Source organism: Vidua macroura, chromosome 2 (genome assembly GCF_024509145.1).
Source record: "Vidua macroura isolate BioBank_ID:100142 chromosome 2, ASM2450914v1, whole genome shotgun sequence".
Classification (NCBI taxonomy): Eukaryota; Metazoa; Chordata; class Aves; order Passeriformes; family Viduidae; genus Vidua; species Vidua macroura.
The window spans coordinates 44,402,227-44,413,635 of NC_071572.1; the positions used below are offsets into that span (position 1 = coordinate 44,402,227).

General features: G+C 48.4%; 1 protein-coding gene across 2 annotated transcripts; it reads right to left on the bottom strand.

The window, feature by feature from the left end:
- Positions 1 to 4,108: 4,108 nt before the first annotated feature.
- SLITRK5 (SLIT and NTRK like family member 5) lies at positions 4,109 to 10,763 on the bottom strand. 2 transcript variants are annotated; one of them, XM_053970460.1, is made up of 3 exons: positions 10,716 to 10,763; positions 8,178 to 8,272; positions 4,109 to 7,198 (listed from the first exon to the last, which is right to left on the bottom strand). In XM_053970460.1, the coding sequence occupies exon 3, from the start codon at positions 7,188 to 7,190 to the stop codon at positions 4,326 to 4,328; it is 2,865 nt and encodes a 954-aa protein (XP_053826435.1). In that variant the 5' UTR covers positions 7,191 to 7,198; positions 8,178 to 8,272; positions 10,716 to 10,763; the 3' UTR covers positions 4,109 to 4,325. The 2 variants fall into 2 exon arrangements, with proteins under 2 accessions (XP_053826435.1, XP_053826434.1); XM_053970459.1 differs by lacking the exon at positions 10,716 to 10,763 and adding an exon at positions 9,729 to 9,837.
- Between the last annotated feature and the right edge of the window lie 646 nt (positions 10,764 to 11,409).

Sequence of the window (11,409 nt, forward strand, 5' to 3'; positions counted from 1 at the left end):
CAACCTTAAGTGACCATTAAAATACTGGATGGAAGGATATATGTATTAAAAATAAAGGTGTGAGAATGTGGGCTCCAGAACTACTGAAGTGGAAGCTGCATTTTTGTCAGACTTAACTGATGAGAGGACTGACATAACATCTGGTATTTCAAATAGTGTGTAGGAATGTCTAGAAATTACAGGCTATATCTTCTGGGATTAACCACTTGAAATTCAGCTCATTTTGTTAAAGATGAAAGTAAAATATGAAATATAGGAGGGAAGGGAAGGGAAGGGAAGGGAAGGGAAGGGAAGGGAAGGGAAGGGAAGGGAAGGGAAGGGAAGGGAAGGGAAGGGAAGGGAAGGGAAGGGAAGGGAAGGGAAGGGAAGGGAAGGGAAGGGAAGGGAAGGGAAGGGAAGGGAAGGGAAGGGAAGGGAAGGGAAGGGAAGGGAAGGGAAGGGAAGGGAAGGGAAGGGAAGGGAAGGGAAGGGAAGGGAAGGGAAGGGAAGGGAAGGGAAGGGAAGGGAAGGGAAGGGAAGGGAAGGGAAGGGAAGGGAAGGGAAGGGAAGGGAAGGAAAGGGAAGGGAAGGGAAGGAAAGGGAAGGGAAGGAAAGGGAAGGAAAGGGAAGGAACGGTCTCACTTATGTTTTGTTTCCAGTAATTACATTGAGGAACCAGGATTCTCTTCCACTATTTTTTTTAGTTCATCACAGAATTTCACGCACTTATGCACTTTTGAAATAAAATATGAGGCCACATGAGTGATTCAATAAGCTCAACATTACTTGTCAAAACACAACAAAAAAAAAAAAAAAAAAAAAGAGGGTAGCATCAATTTAATAACCGACTTAAACCAGTCTGATAACCAACCTAATATGATATTCAGAATTCTCAAAATAGGGTGGGTTTTTTTGAAACAAATTATTTTATCTCTTATCTTCTTTTGAATTAGAGGCATATCTCCCTTTGCTGATTTCTACTCGCATCTACTTTTTCTTAACAATAATTATCCACAGATGATATATCATTTTAGACATTGAGTGGGAACTCCTGCTTCTACTGAAGTCCTCATTCACAAATAGCCCTTTCAGATATATTTCAGGATGATTAGTGACTAAAGAATATTATTTTTCATTCTGTATTATTTTTCAAGGATTTATCTTCAGGAATGCACTTTCTGTAGGTAATTGATGTCATTTAATCTTTTTCTCCAGTAACATAAGCGATAACATCTTTTTTTCTACTGAAGGTGAGTTGTCAAAAGGATTTAAATTAATTGTTCTGGTTGTAGTGCAGACCATTAGAAAAATCCTTCATTAGCAGTTATTAAATGCATATAGAACACATGGAAGCAGAAGTACTGACGACCTCAGAAATGGCAGTGTCAGAATGCTAACATAAACAGAATGTCAAGGGATTTCTTTCCGCTATTTCTTACAAATCCAAGCAATTCCTGCTCATTTACTCATTTGCGGATGCTGCCTCTTTGTGGCAGAATGCCATGCAAAATGTACCTTTCACACTAAGGACCTCATCCTATGTTTGTACTGACACCTATGCAAACTCATAAACATGAGTTTAGAATCACACAGGAAAGATATATATACACATGAACAGACACAGAGTTTGCAGGAGCTTCTCCTTCAATCCCTTCTGAGCTAGCCTTTCTCTGGCAAAGTCAGTGAGGCTGAAAATTTTCTTACTTATACCCATTTAACAACAGCATGCCTCTACTGAGCTTAAATGGAAGAAGAACCAGGCCACTGGTTTCAGCAATAGTTATAAAGGTAGCAATTCAAAGTTAGGAGTCCAAAACAGCACCTCAGGCAGCCACACACACATCTCTCACTGGTGTCAATGGGAAGTCTGCAGGAGATGGAGAGCAGTGAACAGAATAGACATTTGTTATGTCTCTTGTGACAAAAGAACACTCCTCAACTCTGCATTTCAAACTGAAATAACACTCCACTTACTAAACTGTCCAAGCTAAATACAGTCATGCTTGTTTTTTGATTTTTTTTTTTTGCTTTTGCTCAGTGTGGGTGGCATAGAGGGAAGAGCACACGCCAAGAAAACATTTTTCTTGAATTCCAACAGACCAGTTATACAGCTTTGTTTTTGTAGAAAGTGACAGATTGTACATGGGTAGGAAAAGCAGAATAGAACAGAGCCCTTTTGCAATAAAAGGTGTACTAGTGAACAATTCTGGAAACAATATTAAATATAATAACCTAATGAAGAAAGAAAACACATGTGAAATATCACTTACCCTGTTCCATATATTAAAGAACACCTCAGTAAGGAAACAAAATGTAAGTATAAAACTATTCCTCATCAATATGTTGTTGAAACATATACCTCTGTGTTGCTTTCTGACCCATGTTATATATGCTGGTAATTACCACATGTCATGTTTCAAAAACAGAGAACACATTATATTTTGCCTAGAAATGTTAGATCTTTTTGATGAGCCTTAATTGCTAGTAAAAAGACTCCAATGTACAAACAGATTATTTTGGCCAGAAATTTTAAAGTTCAGATACTCATTACTTCAGGATCTTACATTTGAAATATTTACCAAGTGTTTATTCAGAAACTATTAAAAAATCACATGTGCTGGGATACATATGAGACATCAGTTGTCCCATCTTACAGTGATGCTGTGTTTATGAATATCCTTGCCATTGCCTGCTGCCCAAAGGGGTAAAGACATTTTATAGAGATGCGCACAGTCCATCATTTGGTCTTTCAGGATGCTAGTAAACATGTGGATCTGTACAAGTGCAATTGTACTTGACTAAACAATCATAAACTGGCTACAACAGTTGCAAAATCATTGTATTTTGGTTAACTAATACAAGATTAAAAAAAAAAAAAAAAAAGAAAAAAATGAAACCAACAAATCAAAAATGAAACTTTGAATGCCTTCTACATGTCCCTCACTAGTTTGCCCAACCAGACTCCTGAGCAGGAGGTTGCTAAAAGACACATTTTTTTCAATAGAGAAATATGATTTTTTTTCCTATTGTGATCAGATTTTATATCTCAGATTGTCTGTTAAGATTTGGTCATAATTGGCATTATCTTTAGAGATTTAAAAGGTCTTTCTGATACTATATCATATTTGGGAAAAAAGCTCTCACTGTAGTGCAATACTTTAAAGCAATCCACAACCTTTGGACACCATCCTGAAAAAAAAAAAAAAAAAAAAGAAAAAGAAAAAAAGAAAAGAAACAGTCAAACATTCCAGTATTTTTACTTGTAAGAAGAATTCTGCATCCTCTATCCTAATTTTTTGGGCTTTTGACAACTTTCCTCAATGAGTGAGTCTCCAGAACTACACGCATTGGTAAAGTTGTTCATGTGCTTAAGTGCCTGCAGGATGAAGGCCTAAGCTGGGACTTCTTTCACAAACAGAGATACTCACATGAGTTAAAAATTTGCATGATTAGGCCCTAAAATAGTGAAGGAAAGAGAAATGCTAATGTGTATATAAAAATAGGTGCTACAATAAAATATTTTTTTATATTTCATCAATAAGTTATTTTCACTAACCAGTTATGGATCATATATCTCTGCACTCTTTAATGATTTGTCCACATCTACAGTGATCCCTTTAAAGATCATAATATATGTTTTTTTTAATTCAAAAGTCCAGAAAGTATACAAACACATCCTTAAAAAAAGGAAACCTTGTATTAAAGTCGGGGTGTGCTAATCTCTCCATAAAAGCCATTTAGACTCACCCATGGCTAAAAGGGGAAAATGTGCGCCATACTCTTCAACCAGAGAAAAAACTAAAATAAAGGATGTCTGTAAAAAAACAAAACAAACAAACAAAAAAACCCAAAAAAACCCCAAACAAACAAACAAACAAAAAAAACCCAAAAAAAACCAAGGAAAATAAAACCCACAAAAAAAGCACGCCCTGAAAGTGACCTGACAAGAAACCATGAAACCTCCTTCCACCTTCCCCAAACACACATGGACACCTGCACAATGCCAGTGTTGTGCCCATTTTATGCAATAGATGGTTTCCGACTTCCAAATGCAGTAACAGAGAAAAAAAAAAAAAAAAAAAAACAAAAAAAAAAACAAAACCAAACCAAACTGAACAGCACACCCTTTCAGAATCATTCCCCGAAGCTGAAAAGTCCTGTGCCAAGGCACTTCACCCTACAATAAAATGAATTAAAGGGGAGAAAAGAGGAGGGGGTCGAGGTGTGTGTGTGTAGGGAGGTCAGCATTTACGTTTCTTTGTTTTGCGTGTGGTTGTTAAATACAAATACTCTAGAGAAGGAGCTGCTGAGACTGGCGAGGGGACGGGGGGCGGGGGGGCTGTTTCTCAGAACTGGCTGAATGTGGTCTGTTTTTCCAGCACTTCGAGGTAGTCCGGCTCTGCGTTTAGTTTTGCTTTAAGCTCCAGATACTCGTTCCTGTTGGGCTCTACATAGACAGTACTCGGGGGGCTGTAGAGCACCGTCTCCCGGAGCCTGGCGTCCCCCGGCCCCGGGTGCAAGTACTGGTGGGCACCCCTAAGGTCATAGTTGGGGGAGTACGTGTAGGCGGCGGGGAGCTTGGGGTAGTCAGGGAGGGTGGAGCCGGGGGTACCCAGCGTGGAGGGGGAGTGTTTGTCGGGCTCCAAAATGCCCCTGTAAAAGCGATCGGCGTCTTGCACCGGCGAGAGCAGCTCCTCCCGCGGCTCGATGGTGCTCACGCTGTACGCGGGGCTGCGCGCCGGCGCATCCTCCCCGCCGGGCGCCGGAGGTGGCGGGGGCGGCGGCGCGCCCCCCCCGGGTGGCAGGGGGTGGCTGCTGTAGGTGACCTTGAGCTCGTGAAGGTCTTTGTAATCCTCGCCCGAGTTGCCTTCCCGGGAGCGGTAGATGGGGTTCTTGCACATGTGGCCCAGGGGGTGCGGGATGTACTCGTAGACGTGGCCGGCGGGGGTCTTCACCTTGGGCAGCGCCGCGCCCCCGCCGCCGCCGCCGCCGCGGTGGGGCGGGTGCTGCTGCAGGTGGGGGTGGTGGTGGTGGCCGCCGCCGCTGTAGACGCTGTACTGCATGTTGAAGGAGCTCACGTCGGAGTTGTTGGCGCTGGCGTGGTCGCCCTGGCCCTTCTTGCGCCGCTTCATCACCAGGACGAAGAGTCCCGCCGCCACGAAGACGGACATGATGAAGACAAGCAGCAGGCTGAGGATCAGAACCGAGAGCGGCACCGAGGAGCTGCCGCCGCCTGCGCCGCCCGCGGGCGCGGAGCCGCCCGCCGCCGCCGCCGTGCCATTGAGGCGCACGGTGGAGGAGGAGGGGGTGGTCCTGGCTGGCAGCTGGCCCGGGGATGGCGTGGGCGTGGAGACGACGATGTCCGAGTAGTCGGGGCACAGCAGCTCCGCCCGGACGGCCCGCATGTCGCTCTGGGCAAACTTCTTAGGGGACTCGCAGATAACCTGGTCCACCAGGACACCGGTGTTGAGCTGCTCCAGCCACAGCTTCATGCCCACCACGTCGCAGGTGCAGTCCCAGGGATTCTCGTGCAGGTCGATCTGCAGCAGGGATTTCAGCTGGTCCAGCACCCCGCTCACCGGCAGGTAGGAGAAGTGGTTGCTCCGCAGGCTCAGCCTGTAGAGAGATAGACCAGAAAAAATGTTCCCTGGCAAAGACCTCAGCAGATTGTTGTTCAAAAACAAGAGCTGAAGGTTGGGGACAGATTCAAAAGTGCCTGCCTCTATCTCCCGGATGACGTTGTACTGCAGGAAGAGGTACTGCAGGCTTTGCAGCCCATAGAACAGCTCTGGGCTCAGCCGCTCGATCCGGTTCCCATTCAGGTACAGCCTTCGCAAATTAGTTAAATCCCCAAAAGCCCGGTCCTGAATGACCGAGATCCGATTATTGCCCAGATGCAGCAAATCCAGCCCAGTGGCATCCACAAAATCTGCCCTGCGTACCAGCGCAATGTAGTTTTCCGTCAAATACATCTTCTTAGGATTATAGGGTTTGGGTTGCAGTTCAGAAATGCTCTCAATCTTCCTCTCCTGACAATTGACATTGAGGCCCAGGTCAGAAATCTGTAAGTTGCAAGTGCAGGCAGTGGGGCACTCCAAAGGCACCGGGGATTTGGTCTGGTAGGCAATGCTGGGGCCATAGTTGCTGTATCCCAGGTCTTTTGAGGGCAGGCGGGAGGTGGGGCGCACCCTTGTCTTGTTGGGTTGGCGGGTCCCTTTGGGGGGCTTCAAGGGGGATTTGTAAACAGCTGAAGAAGAAGTGGCCACAGAGTTGACTGAGGCCGGGGTAGTGTGGAAATACCCTGTAGTGCTCAATGGTGTCTGAGGTCTCATTTCATAATCAGAGATGAGCCTCCTGGGGCAAAGCTCCTGCTTAGAGACTTCATCCAAGTCTCGACCATGTAAGCGGAAAGGGGTCTCGCAAACCACATCTCCCACCAGAGCGGAGTATGAGATACTGTCCAGCCAATCCTTTAAAGCAATCAACTCACAAGAGCAATTCCAGGGGTTTTCCTCCAGCTGCAGCTCCACCACTTTATCCATGTGCTGCAGGAGGCCCACATAGGGCAACAGCTTCAGCCGGTTACCCCGCAGGTCCAGGTGAGTTAAGGGCACAAAACGGAAAAGGTTGTTGGGCAAACTGGAGAGGAGGTTATCATTGAGAATCAGCACCTGCAACAAATGCAGTTTGCTGAAGGCATTGGGTTCAATGACGCTAATATAATTATAATCGACCTGTAGATATTCCAAACTCTCTAGCCCAAGGAAAGTGTCATCCCGTAAAAGTTCCAACTTGTTATTGTTCAAGTGCAGCCTCCTTAAACCTCTCAGACCATGAAAGGCCCCAGTTTCGATGTCTTGTATGTCATTGCTCCCCAGATGCAAAATCGAAGCCCCCGTGTAATTGACAAACTGGTTTGGGTACAGCCTGTTCAAAAGGTTCCCAGACAACAAGAGGTGGTAAACAGGGAACCTTGGTGGACTGATCTCAAAAAGGCTGATGATCCCTCTGTTTTCACAGCTCACTGTTAAGATGCTGTCCTTCTCCTCACAAGGACACGCATTATCACAGATTTCCCCATAATACTCGATGCTTTCTGCCCAGGAAAGGACTAGTGATGTTAAAGCAAACGCGATCGTCTGCAGCATCCAGATATGCATTTTTTTGTTGAGGTCCTGTTCCAAAGTTACTGTAGAGCAGCAAGCATACATTTTATTTCCTGTAAGGATAAGGAGAAAAAAAAAAAAGCAGCATAATAGGGCAGCCCCATAACATTTGAAATGGAAACAAAGTTTATATATGTCTTCAGTAGGGTAGAGAATGGACTGTTCACCAATCAAAAAAAAAACCCTCCTGTCACTTCTAATTCCCACACTTTTGGAAACTGGATGACATGCCTTGATTAAAGGGTTGATAGGCAACTCCTTGTGGGTCAAATGCCTGTGGTGTCTAAAAATGTGAGGTCACAGTAGGAATTGCTCTGGTTCTGTTAGTGTGGGGTGAATTTCAATGCTTCTTTGGATCTCCTTTTCACAACCAGCCCCATAAATATACATAAAATGGCTGTCAGTTCAGTTTCACATTTCTAATTTAAGAGAAAAGAATCACCATTTTACGAGGTTTCCCACCTTCCCTATTACCCAGCTCCCTCTTCCCTTCAGAACTTCCCTGCTGAACCAGTGCACCAAGGTCTTCCCCTCTTTTTACCTTGATTTTAAACTGGTGATGGAAATGCCATCCAAAGAAAAATGCTCAGTGCTGAAAATGGCATCTTAATTCAACAGAGGGAATACTGACACATTCTCCACATCACACATTTCTTAAAACTCTTTTATGTTGGTGTTTTTTTCCTAGCTATACATTTACAAAGCACACACCCACCCACACAGACATGCACACACGCGCGCACGCACACACACACACACACACATGCACACACACACGCACCCCCAGATGACTTTTGTGCAGGAATTCTTCTGTAATGAGATTAAATACATCAACCTCCTACTTCAGTGCATTTAACAGCTCTCTTCAATTATGGAAATTGTGTATCTTTACAAAAGCAAATAAAATTAATTGATATTTGATCCCCTCCCAAGTTATACACAATGTAACAGAGCTCATTTCAAGCAGAAGTCTCCTGTTCTCACTCACACACACATATACATACTCTCAAAAGAAATGTTTTAACCACTCACCCAAAATTTGTGAAAAATGTAAAACATGCAGGTCATCTTCGGAGTCTCATCCATATCTGACATAGCGCTTATTCCCAATGTTCTGCAAAACTAGCCTGGTAGAAGGGGAGAGATCTAAATAGGTCTCATGAAAATATCTCATTGCCAACACTCCAAACATCAGAGTTACTGATTATAAGCAGTGATGGCTGGCAGTGCTCTTCATCCTTTAGGGGAGAAGACACCCAGGCTGATTAAAAGCCAAGGAGGATAGAAGGGAAACCCTACCATTGACCTACGTCAGTAATTTAATGTCTGAATTCCACCTAGCTGGAAAAAATCCTTTCCATTTTGCCGTCTTTCTGACTCCTTGTGGCTTTCTTCTACTTCTACTAGACTAAAAGCAATATGAATAGGGAAAATAAATGCATTTTGTGTGTCGGTAGGGGAAGACTAATAAATCATCAGGTTTAAATGCTGGGATCTTGGACCAGGCTTGCATTTTCTATCGTCCACCTCAGATCTCCAATCCTCATGACATAACTCTGTTTTGGAGGAACGCATCCTAAAAAACAAGAAGTCTCAGTACTGCAAGACATCTCCTGTGGCATCAGGTTCAAGATTGCAAAACTAGCACTTGCAGCAAAGGCAATCATGCAGCAAGAAATCGGAAGTCTCCGTGAATCTCTCTAATTCTGACCAGACGTCAACTGGATTGGAATTACTCAAAGCAAAAAGGCTTCACTGCATAAAGGCAGCAGAAATCTTACTCAAAGGCATGTATCTGGCATATTTTTTCTCAGCTCGATCAGATCCATTCATCCATTAACCAACAGTTCTTCGGAGAAGAAAAAAAAAGCTCCACAATGACAACCTATTGAAAACCTTCCTGGTCACTGTTAAACTCCCAGGCATTTTACAACTTTAATTCAATTATGGTTAGCAAAGGAGGCAAATACAATTTTCCTTCCCTCTCCCTTTTCCCTTTCTCTGACAAAAAAAAAAAAAAAAAAAAAAAAAAAAGGCGGGGGATGGGAGGTAAAGAAAATAAAGTTGTAGCTGGCTATATGCAAGGTTGCAATCCCGCCCTGGAAACCCCTCTGTGATGACTGTGTGCTGCTGTTCACCAGCTCCCTACAGAGGTTCAGATTGGGGTGGGGGGGGGGTAGGGGGTGGGGGCGACGGGGGGGAGGGGAGAAGAGGAAAGGGGTTGCATCGGGATTTTTCTTGCGTGTGTGTGTGTGTGTGTGTGCGTGTGTGGGGTTTTTTTTTCCCCGAAGAGTTCAACCCTTAGATTACCGCACTGCATATCCGGCTGGAAGCAGCTTTCAGTACCGCCGACAGCAGCAGCGAACGAGCAGCTCCAGCCGGACACTGCCACCGAACTGAGCAGCACCCCGAGTTGGGAGAAATGGCTTTCGGGGAAGAGGGGCAAACGGCGGGGAAAAGGGAATGGAAAGCAACAGCAAGGAAAGACCCAGCAGGGAAGAGGCGGTGGAGTGGGGGGGAGACGAGGAAGGGAGGAAGAAAGGAGGGAAAGAGAGCGAGAGAAAAGTCAAGCCCGGTACTTACTTCGCCCGAAATCTCCAGGGCCCAAGCATGGTGGCAGCCCATGAAGATGCCGACCCGCTGCGCGGGCGCTGCGCGGAGCCGCCGGGGCGGCGGAGGCGAGGATGGCAGCGCCGGGGAGCTCGGTGCGGAGCGCGCACGAGCACCCCCCGCACGCAGGCGGCGCCGAGGCACAGCGCGCGCTCAGGGGCGCGCACACGCGGCCACACGCGCCGCACACTCACACTCACACAGGCGCGCGCGCGCGCGCCTGGGGAGCCGCGGGGGCGCGCCCGCCACGCACGCGCACTGTGGCGCGCGCCCGCACGGCGGGGGCGGCCGGCGGAGCGCCGCGCTGTGCCCCGCCGCCGAGCGCAGCGGGGAGGCGGAGGGAGGGGAGCGAGGGCGGGGCGGCGGCGCCGAGCGGGTGCGGGGGGGCGCGGGGGGGGGGGTGGGAGTGCAGCGGCCGAAGCGCGGGCCGCGCTGCGGGGCGGGTGTCCCCGGGTGACGGCGCGGCGGCGGCAGCAGCGGGCCCCGTGGGGCGTCGCGCAGCCCGCCCGCACGGGCACCCAGCGCACGGGCACACGCAGGCACACACAAGCCGATACGAGCGCGGCGCGTCCGCCTCGCCCCTCCTCCGCCCCACGCACCCCGGGGCTGCGCTCGCACGTTCACCAGCACGGGCCAACTTTCCCCGAGCTCCTCCACAGCTCTGGAACGTCGCTCGCGCTGCCCGCACCTCTCGGGCGGAGGTTTGCAGCTGCCCCGTCCTCTCCCGCAGCGCTCGCTGGTCGCAGCCGGGCGGCGCGGAGCGGAGCTGAGGGGAGGGGGCCGGCGGGAGCCGGTGGCGCGACGGTCGCCACTGCCGCTGCTCGCTGTTCGAGAGCCTCCGCGGCATTCGCGAGGACCGCGGGGAATTGGGTGGTCGCGGTGAAACAAAGTGTCAGATTTCGCTACGCGCATTCTCCGACATCGGGGACGCGGGCTTGTGTCGGAGCCGTTTAGTTTCACCTTTCTCCTCTGCCCACCCCAGAGGTGGGTCGCGGAGGGAGCCGGGGCACGGATGCAACAGCAGCATCCTCATGCCCGCCGGGTCGCTCCCCGCGGCAGCGCCGGGGCTGGCGGAGCCGGTCGCGCTCCCGGGCGTTCCAGGCGGCCGTGGGCTCCTGCGCGGCGCGGTGCGGTGCCTCCCGCCGCCGCCAGGTGGCAGCGCAGGGCGGCGGATGGGCCGCGCGGGGCGCCCGCGGGCGCTGCCCTCAGCTCGGGCCCCGCGGGAGCGGCCGCGGCGGGGACGGAGGAGGCGACACCGCGGCGAGCGCGTTCCCTTTGTTCCCGGGGGGATAACTGCCGTTATTAGGTGTACATGCGGACAACAGAGGGTTTTTCGGTGCCAAGGCTGGCTGTAGCTCTGGGGATGTTTTTTTCCGATTAAACTTCGGGTTTTACTTTCGGCGAAATTGCGTGTTTGGCTGATCTTAAAAAAATAATAATTAGAAGGCAGTATAATTGCGTACGTGCAAAGATGTGCACGTGTTCGCATTTGCATATTAATTGCATATTAATGTGCTGTCTAGATTGTAGTATATAAATCTAGTAGTACATAGTACATAAGTGTAGTAAATCTAATGGTGTTATGCACACAGGAACACATGGAGTACACCCCATGTGCACAGCACAGAGGTTGGAATCCAGCTTTAACTCAAAG

Coding starts and splice junctions, on each gene's coding strand:
- SLITRK5 (XM_053970460.1), bottom strand. CDS start 7,190: ATGTATGCTTGCTGCTCTACAGTAACTTTGGAACAGGACCTCAACAAA.